This window comes from Balaenoptera acutorostrata, chromosome 19, assembly GCF_949987535.1.
Source record: "Balaenoptera acutorostrata chromosome 19, mBalAcu1.1, whole genome shotgun sequence".
Lineage (NCBI taxonomy): Eukaryota > Metazoa > Chordata > Mammalia > Artiodactyla > Balaenopteridae > Balaenoptera > Balaenoptera acutorostrata.
The window spans coordinates 55,767,504-55,786,714 of record NC_080082.1 but is presented as its reverse complement, the minus strand read 5'-3'; the positions used below and the strand labels follow the sequence as shown (position 1 = coordinate 55,786,714).

At 40.6% G+C, this 19,211-nt stretch overlaps 1 protein-coding gene across 4 annotated transcripts; it reads right to left on the bottom strand.

Annotated features, from left to right (window-relative positions):
• Positions 1-2,469: 2,469 nt before the first annotated feature.
• ZNF227 (zinc finger protein 227) lies at positions 2,470-18,109 on the bottom strand. Of its 4 annotated transcripts, none has more exons than XM_028163042.2 (7): positions 17,599-18,109; positions 17,117-17,280; positions 14,287-14,360; positions 11,775-11,822; positions 10,280-10,406; positions 9,232-9,354; positions 2,470-5,598 (listed from the first exon to the last, which is right to left on the bottom strand). In XM_028163042.2, the coding sequence occupies exons 4-7, from the start codon at positions 11,787-11,789 to the stop codon at positions 3,536-3,538; spliced, it is 2,328 nt and encodes a 775-aa protein (XP_028018843.1). In that variant the 5' UTR covers positions 11,790-11,822; positions 14,287-14,360; positions 17,117-17,280; positions 17,599-18,109; the 3' UTR covers positions 2,470-3,535. The 4 variants fall into 4 exon arrangements, with proteins under 4 accessions (XP_028018843.1, XP_057390568.1, XP_057390569.1 ...); XM_057534585.1 differs by having other exon boundaries at positions 17,791-17,829; XM_057534586.1 differs by lacking the exons at positions 14,287-14,360; positions 17,117-17,280; positions 17,599-18,109 and having other exon boundaries at positions 2,470-4,473; positions 5,449-5,598; positions 11,775-11,834.
• Between the last annotated feature and the right edge of the window lie 1,102 nt (positions 18,110-19,211).

Genomic DNA, 19,211 nt, shown 5'->3' with positions numbered 1-19,211 from the left:
TCCCAGAATCCCTCAGCGGAACAAGGGCTACACCTCCTCCCTTCGAGAGCGGAAGTGGCTCTGACTACCCGGCGCTGCGGGACTACACTCCCCAGAATCCTCGGCAAAGTAATGCCACGGTTTTTTTTGTTTGCTTTGTTTTGCTTTTAAATATAAGCCGGTTCAGTTCGGTCAGTTTGGAGGCGCTATTACTTCTTAATCTTTTTCTTTTCCTTCCTTCCTTCTATTCTGGAGGGTTTTTTTGTTGTTGTTGTTTTAATTACATTACTAGTAAGTGCGACTGAAAAGTAAATGTGGCTGTATAGCAAAGAAAGGCGAAGAGAGGATCTCAAACTCGGTTTATTGCCTTCTTTACTCTCCTTGTGCCTGGATGCATGTAGACCCCTGACAATGTTTACTTGGCATGAGCTATTCATTCCAAGATGCTAAAGACTCACGAGAAGGAAAAGTAACCTTTGATCAAGCCACAAAATAAATAACGACTTTCCCACTTTTGTTGGTTTTAATTGCTCATTTTGAAATCTGGAGTTTTCCTGCAAACGAAAGAAGATGCATTAGCAAGAAGTGAAGGAAATACTGTACTTTGAAAAAGAAAAGTCTAGAATACAGGCATACCTCGGAGATATTTGGTGTTAGATTCCAGACCATTGCAATAAAGCAAATATCGAAATAAACTGAGTTGTATGAATTTTTCAGTTTCCCACTGCATATGTTATGTTTACACTATAATGTAATCTAAGTGTGCAATTACATTGTTAAACAATAATGTACACAACTTAATATAAAAATAATGCTGTTGGAAAAATGGCACCAGTAGACTTGCTTGACACAGGTTTGCCACAAACCTTCAATTTGTAAAATTACCATAATAAATAAAATCATCATAAATACAATAGGAAAATAAGTAAATACAATAGAATGTTTTATTTTTCTTCAGGATGGTCTAAATCAATGAGCCACGATTATTTAAAAAGTAGGTGCGGAAGTGGGGTATCCTGCTCAGATAACGGTAACAAATTCAACTTTTTTCAGCTTTATGAGGTATAGTTGACAAAATTGTAATATATTTAAAGTATATGTGATGAATTGATATACATATACATTGTGAAAGGACTCCCACAAGTGAATTAACACATTCATCACTTCACATAGCTAACTCTTTTGGGGAGAGAGGAGTGAGAACCTTTAATATCTACTCTCTTAGCAAATTTAAACTATACAATACTGCATTATCAACTGTAGTCACCATAGATTAGATCCTCAGACCTTATTCATCTTAAAGCTGAAAGTTTGTACCCTTTTTATAACCAACCTCTCCCCATTCCCCAGGCAACCACCACCATCACACTAAATGTTTCTAAGTTTGACCTTTTTTTCCCCTTAGATTCCACATATAACTGATACCATGCATTATTTTTCTTATTTCATTTAGCATATGCCCTACAGTTTTATTCATGTTGTCACAAATATTTCTCCATATGTATTTCCTGTGTACCGGTGGTTAGAATTAGAGGTTCAATTTGATTCAGGTTTATTTTTTTTTTGGAAAGCATACTTCATGGGTGGTTCTGTTTGTATCTCCTATTACCCTAACTGGAAGCTGCCAAGACACCTAAAAAGAGAGCAAGATGAGAAAATGTTTTCTATCAAATATCAAGACTCGTTGCAAAGCTATGGTAACTGAAGCAGTGTGGTATTGGTAAAATTATTGAAAAGTAGACCAATCAAAGGGAATTGAGAGTCAAGACATCCATCTAATCATATATAGATTACTGATTTTCTTCAAAAGTGGCACTGCAAAGTAGTAGGGAATAAGGGAAATGTTCAGTAACTGGTATAGGAACAACTGGATAGTCATATGGTGAATAATCAAATTATGTGGAAGGCAAATATAGACCTTTCTTTGAAGATTTGTTGATAAGTTGATTTTAATTCTGTCACCTACCAAAAAAATAAAGGAATAGGAAAGAGAGAGGGAGGGAGGAGGGGGAGAGGGAGAGAGAGAGAGAGAACTGCTAAAATTTGAATAAGGTCTGGAGGTTAGACGTTATGTATCAATATTCAATTTTCCTGAATGCTATACTTGTGCTGTAGATATGTAAGTAAATACCCTTGTTCTTACAGTATTACTTAAGTATTCAGATGCAAAGGCTAAGAGGTCTGGAACATACTCATGGTCAAAAAAAAAGCATATGTCAGTATGTGTGTGCATATATACACGTTCACATACATTAAGAGAATAATGACTCAAACATGTTAACTGGTGAATCTGAGTACAGGGTACATGAGAGATTTTATATAATTTTTACAATATTTGGAAAGTTTTAAATTATTTCAAAACAAGAAGTTTAAAGAAATGTAAAAATTTATGTCAAGCAAAATCCCATCATTTAGAGATAAGTGAAAATAAATACTTTTTTTTTTTTTCTTTTTTAATGAGATCACACAAAAATCCCATGCTTTGTGTTTTTCCAGGTTAATGTATTCTGGACATCTTCCAACATCCATAGCAACAATTTGCACTGGATAAGTAAATCATAAAATACTTTGGTAACCCAACTGATTATTTCTCTGTTTGCTATTATAAACAATAATGCAATGAACATTCCTTTATATACATCTGTGGCAGATACGTATTTACTTCTGAAGATCAAAGGTTCATCTCTGGGGATCTATTCCTTAATTTTAATCCAATATATCATACGAAATAAAGCAATCATATTACAAATTCTTGGCTACAGGAAATTTTTAGTAATTTTATTCATTTCATTTTTCATAGTTTTACAGCTTTAGTAAAAGTAACGGTCACTGTAAACAAGTATAAAATGGAAGTTGATGGAAAAATAACCCCAAAGCCCTCCTTGACATCCCCCCTCAAAAAAAACTAGTTAGTATACAGCAAATATCCTTTTCACACACTGTCTTTAGGCATATATTCACTTTGAGAGATCATTTATATCAAGTGGATCTTACCAAGAGGGTTACAACCTATTTCTCCCGTTACTATGTATGGTTCTATGTCACCATTTTAATGGATTTGCTGAGAAGATTCCATCTGAAGGAATCCCTTTCCACTCTCAATACTTCATAGAGTTTATCAGCAGCATTGACTCTCCAAAACCTTGAAGACGTGCATCCTGACTGAAGTCATTAACAGACCTCTCACTTTTTTTTTTTTTTTTTTAATCATTCAGGGCCACTTTGGACAGAGGCTCTGATTCTTTAAAAAAATTTTTTTTATTTTACTTATTTATTTATAGCTGTGTTGGGTCTTCATTTCTGTGCGAGGGCTTTCTCTAGTTGTGGCAAGCGGGGGCCACTCTTCATCGCGGTGCGCGGGCCTCTCCCTGTCGCGGCCTCTCTTGTTGCGGAGCACAGGCTCCAGACGCGCAGGCTCAGTGATTGTGGCTCACGGGCCCAGTTGCTCCGCGGCATGTGGGATCTTCCCAGACCAGGGCTCGAACCCGTGTCTCCTGCATTGGCAGGCAGACTCTCAACCACTGTGCCACCAGGGAAGCCCCCAGACCTCTCACTTTTAAAGACTCTTGCCAGTGTGGACTTTCTGATGGTATGTAAGCCGTGAATGGTGACTGAAGTCCTTACCACATATGTCACACTTGTACGGTTTTTCTCCTGTGTGGACCCTCTGGTGGGCTTGAAGCCGAGAACTCTGACTGAAGCCCTTCCCACACTCCTCACATTTAAACAGTTTCTCCCGAGTGTGAACACTCAGATGGACTCTAAGATTGGAGGGGAGACTGAAGGCCTTCCCACACTCCTCACACTTGTGGGGTTTCTCTCCTGTGTGGACCCTCTGGTGATGGCGAAGATTCAGGCTCCGCCCGAAGGCTTTCCCACACTCCTCACATTTGTAAGGCTTTTCACCAGTGTGGCCCCTCTGGTGGTATATAAACTGTGAACTGTAACGAAAGCCCTTTCCACACACGTCGCATCTGTAGGGCTTCTCCCCAGTGTGGACCCTCTGATGGGACTGAAGACCAGAGGACTGGCTGAAGCCCTTCCCACAGACACCACACTTGTAGGGTTTCTCGCCCGTGTGGACTCTCTGATGGACCCGGAAATCTATGGCCTGACTGAAGCTCTTATCACATGCCTCACATTTGTAGGGTTTCTCTCCTGAGTGGACTCTCTGATGAGCATGAAGGTTTGATCTCCAACTGAAGCCCTTCCCGCACTCCTCACATTTATATGGTTTTTCTCCAGTGTGAATGACTTGGTGCAGTTTAAGATTTGAACTGTAACTGAAGTCCTTACCGCACATGTCGCATCTGTAGGGCTTTTCCCCTGTGTGGACTCTCTGGTGGGTCTGAAGCTTTGATGACTGACTGAAGCCCTTCCCACACGTCTCGCATTTGAATCGTTTCTCCCCGGTGTGGACGTTCTGGTGGACTTGCAGATTGGAAGCCTGACTGAAGCCCTTCCCACACTCCTTGCATTTGTAGGGTTTCTCTCCTGTGTGGACACGGAAGTGGATGTGAAGATCTGTGTTACGGGTGAAGCCCTTCCCGCACGCCTCACATCTGTACGGTTTCTCTCCGGTGTGGACCCTCCGGTGGCATATCAAAGGGGAATTGTGACTGAACCCCTTGCCGCAGACATCGCATTTGTAGGGTTTCTCCCCGGTGTGGACCCTCTGATGTATGTGATAATGCGCGGCCTGCGTGAAGCCCTTCCCACACTCCTCACACTTATAGGGTTTCTCACCCCTGTGGACCCTCTGGTGAACACGAAGGTTAACGCTCCAGCCGAATCCCTTCCCGCACTCGTTGCACTTGTATGGTTTCTCTTCGGTATGGACTCTCTGATGGCACTGAAAATTTGAACTTTGGCTAAAGCATTTACCGCACTCCTCGCATTTGTAAGGCTTCTCCCCTGTGTGTGTCCTGTAGTGGATGATAAGGCCTGTGCTGCTACTGAATCCCTTGCCACAACTGTCGCACCTATAGGACTTCTCTCCCGTGTGATTAGATTGACGGGGATGAAAGGAGTTCCTACTGAAACCATCGCCGGATTCACGACATTTATCGACTTTCCCTCGCGGGTGAATTCTTTGATGACTTTGCAGATGGGAGCATTTCTCTCCCAGGAGAACCCTCGGATGAACTGGGAGCACTTCGCTATCACTGAAGCTTTTCCCACACTCTCTACAGGGATACAGTGTCTCTCCTTTGCAGGGTTTCTGTTCTGTGTCAGTTTTAACAGGATCACTCAGGGGTGATTTCTTCATGAAGGCTTCACATATACGTGGGTTGTTTTTCCCATTCGTTTGCTTACCTCTACTCTGATTCCCTGACTCACGCACATACGTATTCCCACAGGAATCCTGGGTTCTCAAAATCAAAAACTCTTGATTTTCAAGGTAACTGGAACTATCGCCTTTGTGGTTCATCATATGGTTCTCATTTTCAGAAACCTGAAGAGAATCACCTTGTAGGAAATGGGAAGTCCTCCTCTGAAGACAGCACGTTGAATCACTTGCGACCTGTTTCCAGATTTGCCAACAAGACGGCTCTTCACATGAAAGGTATTTTAATGCGACTTTTCCAAGAGTCTCCACCTCATCGGGATTCTTGCTGCCTAAAAGAAAAAGCGATATTCAGAGGTGAGGACAAGTAAATGCTTTGTTCAGAAACATCGGGATTTCACACTCAGGGATAAGGCCTTAAAAAAACAGGGAAAGGGTCATGTCTGTACCACACCACTTATCCTTTTGTTATGCTTTTTCGTGTAAGTGGAAGCGAAGAACAGGGTCAAGAGACTCTTCTGTAAATGTGACCCATTTAGAACCACAGGTCTAACAGTTTAAGACCTGTAGGTTTGGAATCGGATGGCTGCAGGGCAACAAAGACCACGCACCTTCCAACCTACAGCAATGTCAATTGAAAGCCTAATCACCTGTTCCTTAGCAGGCTTATGACAAGTGGGCTTCTACTGAATTAGGTTAGGAAAGCACAGACTGTAGGCATTAAACAGTATTTTAGGCCCTGGTAGAAATGATCTTCTAAGAGTAAATTTGGGAAGCGGTTGGGATAATAACATTCATTGTTCTAAGCCTGAGAGTGATTCTGGTCTCTGTAAAAATAAGGGGGAAAGGGAAAACTAACCTTGGACAGCTGAGAAAGAACTTGGGAGGAGGAGAAAGAGAGCAGATTCTCAAAGGCAACCCTGAACGGAGGAGAGGGAGAGTTATGTTCAGCTTGGAAAGCTTTTGCCCAGGAAGCTGCGAACCTTGCTTTTTCTCTTATTCCCTTCGGGTCTCTCTGCTCAAATGTCACTCAACTGGGTGAGGCCTTCCTATCACCCAGTATAAAATAATTCCTCCCACCCCAACACACCTTCCACTCTTCCCATCTGCCTTACTCTGCTTTCTTTTCCCCCATGGCGCTTATTATTTGATTTACTACATATTTCCTAATTTTTTCCTGCCCATTTAGACGAACTAGGATGTAACAATCATGAGGAAAACAAGCACTTTGATTACTTCATTGCTTCATCCCCACTGTAACAGAATTTCTCAAATTGCTGGCATATACTCGTGAACTGTGAAATCCATTCCATACATTGTGACATTTCAAAGAAAAAGAAGTGGAATTGGCACTCCAGTGATAAGGACTCAGTGCTTTCACTGCCAGGGCCGGGTTGGATCCTTAGTTGGGGAACTAAGATCCCACAAGCTGCGTGGTGCAGCCAAGAGGGGGGGAAAAACCCTCAATATTCTGTAATAACCTATATGGGAAAAGAATCTGAAAAAGAATGGATAAGTGTATATGTATAACTGAACCACTTTGCTGTACACATGAAACTAACACAACATTATGAATCAACTATATCCAATATAAAATAAAAATTAAATTTAAAACAATAAATAAAAATAAAAGAAATTATGTGGAAAAAAAATAACATGAAAAGCATATCACAAGCAGTAAGGGTACCACTATATAAAATGCTTGTTTCAGCTGTAGACATACACATAAATATGCACATATGTTACATTTATACTTGGTCGGGATGTAAAATATTTCTTATTGAGGGTCATAGTTAAAAACGTATGGAAGCCACTGGCTTAAAATGTTTAAAGTGGGTACCAAGTCCTGAATGATTAATTTGCTTAAATAGAAAGCTACATTCAAATAATATAAACTGAACAAGTCCCAACAGGTATGTGCACATTTCAGGGCATGGTAGGCTAACTGAACATCCTAAAGCTGTCCATGCCCTAATCCCTGGAACCTGCGAACATGTTAATGTACACAGCAAAAGGGACTTCAGATTTGATTAAATTAAGGATCTTGAGATGAGCCCAAATCAGTCACAAGGGTCCGTATAAAAAGGAGACGGGGGACTTCCCTGGTGGCGCAGTGGTTAAGAATCCACCTGCCAATGCAGGGGACATGGATTTGAGCCCTGGTCTGGGAAGATACCACATGCCGTGGAGCAACTAAGCCTGTGTGCCACAACTACTGAGCCTGCGCTCTAGAGCCTGTGAGCCACAACTACTGAGCCCACGTGCCACAACTACTGAAGGCCGTGCGCCTATAGCCTGTGCTCCGTAACAGGAAAAGCTACGGCGATGAGAAGCCCGCACGCTGCAACAAAGAGTAGCCCCCGCTCGCCGCAACTAGAGAAAGCCCATGCGCAGCAACGAAGACCCAATGCAGCCAAAAATAAATAAATACATTAAAAAAAAAAAAAAGAACCCCTACAAAAACAAGCCCTTTATTTTGCACTGCAGTGACCTATAAAGAACATTTTAGGTAGTATTTGTACATGGAGCATGGTTGCAAAATCCTGAAACATGCGGATGCTGAAGAGGTCAAAAAAACCTTTGAGAAAGGGTGACAGAAAATGCTACCAGATTTGTTAAAAGAGACTTGGTCTATGACACAAAACTGAAGTGTAACAATATGTAGGATCATGATTCCTGAGGTTCAGTTTGCATATAAAAATGAACCCCAGTGAAACTAACACAACATTGTAAATCATCTACACTTCAATTTCAAAAAAGAAAAAGAAAAAGAGAATGAGACCCTTTCCAGTAATATTCCTGAATGCATCAAACGTGAAGCAACATGTAGACATGAGAAGGGAGATGGACAAAAGCAGATGGTTATATCCATTAACCACTCTCAGAATTCAGGGCCTAATCTATCATGTTTGCAGATAAGCTTCTCTCCTTCGTTTTTCAGGCAGAGGGAGAGTATATACATTTACATTCCCTAGGAATATCTGATGTTTTTAAATGGGTAGGACTGAGGAATATGCAAATTAAAGAGAAGGGAAGGAAGGGGAGAGAAAGGAAGAGGAGGTCAAAAAGTGAAGTAAACAGTGAGGATCTGAGCGAAGGCAGGAGAACAGAGGGCCTTGAAAGGCTGGGGAGAAAAGTGAAGCAATGGCTGGGGATCCAGAGGATGAGGTGGTCTTCACAGATGAAGAAGGCTGGGGTCATAGGTCAGGAGGAGCTGTGAGGAGAGCTTCCTCACTTTTACTCAAAATAACAGTAATTTTTAAAGTAATATCTTCATTCAACAATTACGTACTGAGCATCTACTATGCAGAAGGCTCATCGGAGGCTTTGGGTAGAGACGGGAAATACAATTGCCCAAATTCCTACTTTCAAGGGGAGACAGATGATGAACAAGTAAAGACAAGTGACGAGGTCAGGAGGTTTTCAGTGCTGGGACACAAAATAAGGCAGGGTGAGGGCACGGAGAATGGAGAGAGGATGGCACTGTAAATGGGGCAGACACACAAGGTCTGTCTGATGAGACGAAATTTGAGCAAAGACCTGAGTGAGTAAGGGAGTGGCTGGGGGCCTCTACACTGAGGCAGAGAGCTAGTCGAAGGTTGGGAAACAGAAGAGAACATTCCAAAGGGGCCAGGATGGCATGAATGATCTAAGAAAGGGTAAAAGGATGGGTGATCAAAGAGGAACTCGGTGAGGAGGCCAGATTAGTTAGGGCCCTGCAGTCCACTGCAAGGACTCAGAGTGAAAGGGGAGGCCTTGGGAGGGTTTTGGACAGAGGAAAAGTATGATCTTACTTGCTTTCTAAAGAACCAGTCTGGCTTCCACGTGGAGAAAAGGTTACAGGAGTGCAAGGGCAGAAGCATGGAGACCAGTTTGGAGGAAGCTGTCACAGTCCAGGCAAGAGATGACAGCACAGGGACAAGAGCGGTCGTTACAGACATGGAGAGAAGCAGATTAGCTGGTACCTGAAATAACAGCTTTGCGGTTCTCACTGGAATGCCCATTTCTTTGGGTTTCTCTCTCCATCATCCAAAGCTTTTCTTCTGTCTCCAACTGGGACATCACATCTGGCTTGAAGGGAAGATGTCCTATGAAAAGGCAGATATATATATTTAAGATGAACACACAGCTAAAATAGACCTTTGTCCAAGTTCTATAACCCTCAAGTGATCACAAACTGTAATAAGAAATAAATTCAGGGAACTATACTCAATATTCTGTAACAACCGATAAGGGAAAAGAATCTGAAAAAGAATATATATATAATTGAATCATTTTGCTGTACACCTGAAACTAACACAACATTGTAAACCAACTATACTTCAATCAAAAAAAGAAAAACAAATTGAGGTCACAAACTAGTTCATGTCTGTATATAGATAAAATTAGATTTAGCCAATGTCTGTTTTTATCATATTTCTTACACCCTCATACCACTTACTGCAAACAGTCACACGTTTTGCTACAATGTGAGGGGGTCTTGATAAGGAACTCTGACAGTTTCTATTCTTATTCCATTTTATTCTATTTCACTGAAAAAAAATAATAATAATGCCAGTACAATGAACTAAGTTGACTCCATGATCCACCAAAGTATCCGAAAGACAAAGTATAGAAGCTAAGCTGCCCGTTTATAGTTCATCTAAAACAGGGTTTCTCAGCTGAGGCACTACTGATATTCTGGACTGGCTAATTCTGTGTGGTGGGGGGAGGTGGTCCTGTGCATCGTAGGACGTTTAACAGCACCGCTAGCCACTAGATGCCAGTAGCACCCCTCCCTCAGCTGTGACAATCAAAACTGTCTCCAGACATTGCCAAATGTCCCCAAGGAGGCAAAATCACCCCAGACGGAATTTTGCCTGAGCAGAGAGGGACCAGAAAAACCTATGGATTGGAAAAACTTGTGTCTTCAAGGTCAGGGAACCACTTCACAAGGTCCAAAGCTTTGAACAACTGAGGACCAGACACTCTCAAGAGAGTTGAGGTTCAGGGTCAGAGAGTGCCCGTCCTCACCCACTGAGACCAGGTTCCGGAAGTTCTCCACCATCACATCCTGGTACAGCTTCCTCTGGGCGGAGTCCAGCAGCCCCAGCTCCTCCTCGGTGAAGGTCACGGCCACGTCCTTGAAGGTCACCGCCTCCTACGACATCAAACACATGTCACCTCAATCTCACAACCTCCACTGGAAGAAGGGCAGCATCAAGAAGGATAAAGAAGATTAACCCAAAAAATGGTTACCGATTTGGAGGCACTCCAGGCAGTTTTCAGTCCCAACACTTGCCCCTCTCAGTGACAGTGATGTCACCTCCCTGCTGTCCCACTCTATCTCTGCTTTTAATATTCGCAAAGTTCACAGGCCTTGAGCAACCCTCCAGGACAGGTACACAGCTCCCCATCTGTGCTTTCGAGGCACAAGCCGTGTCCACCTGCTGCCACATGCACAGCTGGTGAAGGCACAGGGTGAGTTCAAATTTCAAGGTTTTAATGACAGGACCCTGGGCAAATTCCTTTACCTCTCACTATCTCAATTTCCTCTTCTCTATAATGGTGTCTAAATCACAAGGTGTTTGAAAGGATTAGACGAGTGAACATATGCAAAGCACTTACAATGGCGCCTGGCACATAAGAAGTGCTCAATAAATTTGAGCAAGCAGTATCATTAAAATCTCTTTCATTCCATTTTGTGACTGCATAGTATAGTATTCCTTAGAACTGATGATGTAGCTTTAATCAATCCAAATAAAGCACAATTAGTTACAGATTTTTACTTACCATCATCTGCTGTAAAGATCCTTTTACAGAGATCTCAACCAAGAAGTAGCAACTGCACTTTAAAATTTTTGAAAGCATAATGGCAGATTTCCCTCTCAAAAGGTTTTCCCAATTCACCTTTCATATGAGGGAGTACAAATGTTCCTGAATCTCTAGACTGGCCAAATTAAGACATAATTCCTTTTTTAATAAAAAAAGAAAATCTTCCACAATCTAAGTGAAATAAATAAATAGAAAGCTTTTATTAACGTTTGTACACATTTAGTTATTAAATTATTTTCTTCATAAATTTACTTTCCATTATTGTGACGCTCCTATTCTTTCTTTTACTCATATTCCAGTTGGGTCTTACTTTATTTTACTAATTTTAATAAGAATTAGAGATATTAAACCTTTACGCAATGTTTATAAGTATATCCCATCAATTCAAATATTGCAAATATATAGCTGTGAATGCTTGAGGGAAAAGGAATATGAGAAAGCGAAAAGAAGTAGTTTGTAAACAGGGTAGTAGGGTTAATTATTTTTCTCTATTTCAGATTTCCACAATTTTTCAAAGATTGCTTTGTGAAATAATAAAGATGATAAAATAAACCAAACAAAACACACAGTCTGGCACACAACATGCACTCAAGGTGTGTCGTGTTCATTAACCTTTCTGAGGAAGAGAAAAAAGATGTGTCCAATCTTTGAGAAATAAAATCCCTTAGGAGACAGAAAGCAATGCCTTACTTACCTGAAACTCGGTCATTTTCTCCCGCTCCTTCTGGGGAAGGTCAGAGTCCTGAGAAGGCATAATTGGGGAAGGACAAAGAAGCCATGAGATGCAGGCCAGGGCTGTCAGGAGCCCATGTGGATCTTTGCAGAAATTCCACATGAGCACTCATACTCCCAGGCAGAGGTGCTCACATACAGCTTGGTAAGCAGAGCTTGGAGGAGACTGCAGCTACTAGCAGGACCGTCAGCCAGCGGCCACTGGACAGTGAACAACCGGCACAACCAAACACAGTCTCCCTACCATAAAGACTTCTGATCCTACCGTAAACAAAATGGAAAGACAATCTATGGACTGGGAGAAAATATTTGCAAATTATGCTACTGACAAGGGATTAATTTCCAAAATATACAAACAGCTCATGCAGCTTAATATCAAAAAAGCAAACAACCCAATCAAAAAATGGGCAGAAGACCTAAATAGGCATCTCCAAAGAAGACATACAGATGGCCAAAAGGCACATGAAGAGATGCTCAACATTGCTAATTATTAGAAAAATGCAAATCAAAACTACAATGAGGTATCACCTCACATCAGTCAGGATGGCCACCATTAAAATCTACAAATAATAAATGCTGGAGAGAGTGTGGAGAAAAGGGAACCCTCCTCCACTGTTGGTGCCAATGTAAACTGGTACAGCCACTATGGACAACAGTATGGAAGTTCCTTAAAAAACTAAAAATAGAGCTACCATAGGATCCAGCAATCTTCCTCCTGGGCATATATCCAGAGAAAACTCTAATTCAAAAAGACAGACGCACAATGCGCATAAGTTATTTTTGTAATAAGAAAAAACGGCCCAATAAAAATTACATAAAACATGGGACTTCACTAGTGGCACAGTGGATAAGACTCCGTGCTCCTAATGCAGGGGGCTCAGGTTCGATCCCTGGTCAGGGAACTAGATCCCACACGCATGCTGCAACTAAGAGTTCGCATGCCACAACTAAGGAGCCCATGTGCTGCAACTAAGGTGCCGGTGAGCCACAACTAAGGAGCCCGTGTGCTGCAACTAAGGAGCCAGCAAGCCGCAACTAAGGAGCCCGCCTGCTGCAACTAAGACCCCATGCAAGCAAATAAATAAATAAATAAATATTTTTTAAAAAAGTGTCCATCAACATAGGAATGGATAAAGAAGATGTGGTACATGTATACAATGGAATATTACTCTGCCATAAAAAGGAATGAAATAGTGCCATTTGCAGAGATGTGGATAAATCTAGACTATCATACAGAGTGAAGTAAATCAGAAAGAGAAAAACAAATATTGTATAGTATCGCTTCTATGTGAAATCTAGAAAAATAGTACAGATGAACTTATTTGCAAAGCAGAAATAGAGACACATGTTGAGAACAAACTTATGGATACCAAGGGGGGAAGTGGGGGTGGGATGAATTGGGAGATTCGGATTGACACATATACACTATTATGTATAAAAGAGATAACTAATGAGAACCTACTGTACAGCACAGGAAACTCTACTCAATGACCTGTGGTGACCTAAATGGGAAGGAAATCTAAAAAAGAAGGGATATATGTATACGTATGGCTGATTCACTTTGCTGTACAGCAGAAACTAACAACATTGTAAAGCAACTATACTCCAATAAAAATTTTTTTAAAAATGATACATGCACCCCAATGTTCATAGCACTATTTACAACAGCTAAGACATGGAAGCAACTTAAATGTCCATCGACAGATGAATGAATAAAGTTGTGGTATGGAATGGAATATTACTCAGCTATTAAAAAGAATGAAATAATGCCATTTTCAGCAACATGGATGGACTTAGAGATTATCATACTAAGTGAAGTAAGCCAGACAAGGACAAATATCATATAAAATCACTTATATGTGGAATCTAAAAAAAATGATACAAATGAACTTATTTACAAAACAGAAATAGACTCACAGACACAGAAAACAAACATGGTTATCAAAGGGGATAGCGGGTGGGGAAAAGGGAGGGGGGAGGAAGGGGGAATAAATTTGGAGTTTCAGATTAACATATAGGCACTACTATACATAAAAAGATAAACAACAAGGACCTACTGTATAGCACAGGGAACTATACCCAGTACTTTATAATAACCTATGATAAAAAAAGAATCTGAAAAAGAATATATATATATAAAAAACTGAATCACTTTACACTTGAAACTAACACAACATTGTAAATTACCTATACTTCAATTAAAAAAAAAAAAAAAGAAGAATGAAAATAAAACCTAAAGAAAAAAAAAAGATTTCTGATCCTGGGGGTGGCAGGAAATGAAAGGCAACGTAACAACAATGTGGGTTTTAAAAAAAGAGTTCTGGAGTCAAAGCCCTAGGTTTAAATCCTGGAAAAGATACTATGCATCCGTGTAATGTAGGGGTATTACAAAAAACCTCTCTGTGCCTCTCTTCAGTCATCTGCACAATGAGGATAGGATATGAACCTGGCCACTCCTCGTAAACCATACCCACCTCATAGAGTTGTTCCAAGGATTCAAGGAGTAGATGGAAAGTTCTAAAAATACAGGAGTCCCTTTTTCTTGCAGCTGCAAAAAAGCAGATGATCCTTTGCATCATAAACTGTATTTCCAAATGTCTTTTCTAACAATAACAACAAAAGAGACCCGAAAGGCATCTGGATTTTGTGTATGACTGCTCTCCTATGAGAGTCACCTGTATTTTCTGAAAGCCCTGATTCTGACTTAAAATTTATCCTTATTTAATAATTTGTTGCCCAGTTAATATTTTATTCACACTTGTATTAGTTTTCTAAAAAAGTATCATTTTGAGTCAATTTATTTCACTGAAGCCAGAAAAGGCTTATTGGTAAAAGCCTTTCATCCTGTGTGCATGGAGATAAAAGAAAAACACACAGAAAAGAAAAACAGACAAAATAAAAATCAAGAAACATGGAAGACAGATTGAGAGGCTCCAACATTTGTCTAATAGGAGTGTAAGAAAGGAATGGAAGCAACTACAGAGAGGTTTTATTTCAAAAGATAACTGCTGAGTTCACATATAGAAATTCTGAACAGTATAAATAAAAATACATATACTCCTAAACAAATGATAGTGAAACTCAGGAAGGCAAAGGATAAATAATTAACTAAAAACAACAACAAAAATCCTTAAAGCTCCCAGAAAGAAAATATAATTTACCTAATAAAAATGAAAATTAGACTGACAGAAACAGGGAAGCAGAATGGAGATCTAAAATATATGAATGATGTTTCCAAAATGAAGAAAAAATATCGTGAATCTTGACTTCTATGCTCAATTAAATGGTTATTTATATGAGAGAGGAAGAAAGACGTTTTAGCTGATTAAAAAAAGAAGAAAATTTACAACTAAATGAACCCTGAAAGAATAGATGGTAAGGAAACATGTAAATATGTTAGTAATATCTTTGTTAAAAGAAAAGAAAAACCTAGAATGATATGACAAATTTTGAGGGTGGTTTTAATAAAAAGTAAACCTATAACCTAGCCTGCAGTGAAAAAAAAAAATAAAAAGGTGGTACAAGGGAGCCATCATCAAATTTCAAGTGTATTTGTATTTAGTCTCTGTATTTTTCAGAATGAAAATACATGCTGATTAAATTTAGTATTTGTTGAGACAGATATCGTTTTTAAAAGTTAAAATACAAGACCACACAATTTTCAAATGAGTTGACGGTAAAAAAAAAGGAATAAACTGAACTGAAGACAATAAAAGAGAATAAAAGGAAGAAATGTAAAGCATGGTGATTTAAAAATAAATATATATTTTAAAAATATTTTACATAAATCAATGAAGTTAGAACACACCCTCACACCATACACAAAAATAAACTCAAAATGGATTAAAAACTTAAATATAAGACAAGACACCATAAAACTCTTAAAAGAGAACATAGGCAAAACGTTCTCTGACATAAATCATACCAATGTTTTCCTAGGTCAGTCTCCCAAAGCAAGAGAAATAAAAGAAAAAAATAAACAAATGGGACCTAATCAAGTTTATAAGCTTTTGCACAGCAAGGGAAACCATAAACAAAATGAAAAGAACCTACGGACTGGGAGAAAATATTTGCAAATGATGGGACTTGATAAGGGCTTAATTTCCAAAATATACGAACAGCTCGTACAACTCAAACAACCCAATCGAAAAAGAGGCGGAAGACCCAAATAGACATTTCTCCAAAGGAGACATACAGATGTCCAATAGGCATGTGAAAAGATGCTCATCATCGCTAATTGTTAGAGAAATGCAAATCAAAACTACAATGAGGTACTACCTCACATTGGTCAGAATGGCCATCATTAAAAAGTCTACAAATAATAAATGGTGGAGAGGGTGTGGAGAAGAGGGAACCCTCTTACATTGTTGGGGGGAATGTAATTTAGTGCAGCCACTATGGAAAACAGTATGGAGGTTCCTCGAAAAACTAAAAGTAGAGTTGCCATATGATCCAGCAATTCCACTCCTGGGCATATACCCAGAAGAAAACTATAATTCGAAAAGATACATGCACCCCAGTGTTAGTAGCAGCACTATTTACAATAGCCAAGCTTATGGAAACAACCTAAATGTCAACTGACAGATGAATGGATAAAGAAGATGTGGTATATATATACAATGGAATATTACTCAGCCATTAAAAAGAATGAAATAATGCCATTTGCAGCAACATGGATGGACCTAGAAATTATCATACCAAGCAAAGTCAGAAAGACAAATACCATACGATATCACTTACATGTGGAATCTAAAACATGACACATATGAACTTATCTACGAAACAGAAAGACTCACAGACATAGAGAAAAACTTGTGGTTGCCAAGGGGAAGGGGGCTGAGGGAGGGAAGTACTGGGAGTTTGGGATTAACAGAGGCAAACTATTATATATAGGATGGATAAACAACAAGGTCCTCCTGTAGAGCACAGGAAACTATATTCAATATCCTGTGATAAACATAATGGAAACAAATATGAAAAAGAATATAACTGAGTCACTTTGCTGTACAGCAGAAATTTACACAACATTGTAAATCAACTATACTTCAATAAAAATTTTTTAAAATATTTTAAAACATTTTAAAGTAAATAAAACATTTTATATTTTAAAAAATGTTTATTTATTTTAAAAACACATGTACGTGTGGTAGAAAAACACACGTACATATTAACAAGCAATTAAACATTCTCAGGTGTAGTCAACAGACAACTGATCTTTTTCCTAGTGGTAATTTACTAAGTGAAGGAAACCTGATTAACTGAACACAGATGACGGACCAATAAAGACCTTTCAGTAGTATGTACCTGGGGCTATGCTGTGAGGAGCCAAGAGGTCCTTCCTTCCTCCCGTTTCCGAATTCAGGACTGGCGAAGAAAAGGATGTGGTGGAAGAGCACGACTGTATCCGTCTGCCGGATACACTGCCGCGGGACGTCCCCAGGCACTAGCGCGGGGTGACTCGGTGCTTCCTAAAAAACGAGATCAGTAAAAGCTCGGGAAAAGCTCGGGAAGGGCTGTCTCCCGACGGATGACAGAAGGGCCGTGCCATCGCTCCTCGCTCTCTCCCTTCACTGGGGCGTCCAGTCAAAAGGGCGCTCGTGCGAAAATTAACTGCATCAATAGCAACAGCCAACCCGTTATCTGCCACCAGCGTTCGAAGCTGTTGACACGTATGGCCTTACTCGATTCTAATCACAACCCTACCCAGTAGTGACCGTCTCTCCCGCTATCTTACAGAGGAAGAAAGTAGGACGCACGGATAATCAACAACTCGCCATATATTGTACCGATAGAAGTAGCAGCTCTGCTTGGTACGCGGGGGAGGAGAACAGAAGGATGCCGCACTTCCGCCCTCCACCTCTCAGCCTCCGCCGGCGGCCGCGACTTCTCCATCCTAAGACAGCCGGCTAGGTAGCGACTAGTCCCACGCTCAGGCCGAAAAGGCTCGCAGGGGTCTTGGGGGTGCAGGGCCGACTCACCTCCCGGATCGAAAAAAATGGTGGCTGCCTCGCTTTCCCGGAGCGGAAGTGCCTCTGACTACACAGCGCTCGGAACTACACTTCCCAGAAGCCCCGGAGACACGCCGTAGCCCCTCGTTTCCGGATAGAGTCCGGCGGGGGGGGGGGGCCGAATACACTTCCCAGAGCCCCAAGAGGAGGAAGGGCCGTGTCCTCACCGTTGGAGCTTTAAAACAAAACAAAACAACCCCAAACTCTTGGGAGTTCTCGGCCAACGACTTCCAGGATCCCCTTCGTGTGAAGCAGCTCTCTGACGCCGGTAGAGCTTAGCTTTATCTCACTGACGAACAAAACATGATAAACAAATATTGGAAGAGTCATAATCTTAAAAGACTGTAAGAAACAGATCAGTGTAATAGAACTGTACCCGCTCTACCAGAGGAAAAAAAAGGGGGAGAGGGGAAATGATAGGCTTAAAATGCAGTTTTAGACGATTTTTAGATGAGTGAAAGACCCAAAAAATGCAACAGGGGCAGATTGTATTGTCGATTTCCACTATTGTTAACAGAACAGTCAAAAAATTCAGAACTTGGCTGCTGAGGACAACACATGGAGTGAAAAGACAAGCTTCAGCATGGACTGTGTGATCAATTTCTCAATGCAATCAGGGCCATTGTAATCAATCCTCAGGGAGTTTCTGAATTTGAAAGACAAACACGTTGTTGTTAATAAGGTGTTTATACAATAGTCACTACAAAGATTGTTGTTTGTTCAAATATATTGATGGAAGAAATTTGCACATACTGAGGTATGGGGAAGTCATTCTGGCTTTTACGTAATTTAACTTTAAACTTTACCCTAACTAAAACAGCCTGTTTTGTGGCCTAGTAAACATACATCTGCTTTAACCATTAAAGAAAAGGGTGCAGGACTTCCCTGGTGATCCAGTGGTTAAGAATCTGCCTGCCAATGCAGGGTACATAGGTTTGAGCCCTGGTCCGGGAAGATCCCACATGCCACGGAGCAACTAAGCCCGTGTGCCACAACTACTGAGCCTGTGCTGTAGAGCCCGCGAGCCACAACTACTGAGCCCGCACGCCACAACCACTGAAGCCTGAGTGCCTAGAGCCCGTGCTCTGCAACAAGAGAAGCCACCGCAGTGAGAAGCCCGCACACCACAACGTAGAGTAGCCCCAGCTCGCCGCAACTAGAGAAAGCCCGTGCACAGCAACAAAGACCCAATGCAGCCAAAAATAAATAAATAAATAAAAATATATTATTTTTAAAAATTTTTTTTAAAAAAGTGTGCAGTGTCCAGAAGTAAAGAATGCCCGTTTTGAAGACAGAAAAACGCCTCCCTTCCTGGGATGTCAATGCTAGCGTTCCTTCAATGATAAGGCTCCCTGGAGCTGAGGCCATGCTGACTCGTAATGTGAGTGCTA

What these genes read in the sequence shown, in the direction of transcription:
- ZNF227 (XM_028163041.2), bottom strand. Translation starts at nt 11,834, where the DNA reads ATGCCTTCTCAGGACTCTGACCTTCCCCAGAAGGAGCGGGAGAAAATG. An exon ending in AGAAAATGACCGAGTTTCAG is followed by an intron (nt 10,407 to 11,774) that starts GTAAGTAAGGCA and finishes TTGATGTCGTAG; the next exon opens with GAGGCGGTGACCTTCAAGGA. An exon ending in CCGGAACCTGGTCTCAGTGG is followed by an intron (nt 9,355 to 10,279) that starts GTGAGGACGGGC and finishes GCCTTTTCATAG; the next exon opens with GACATCTTCCCTTCAAGCCA.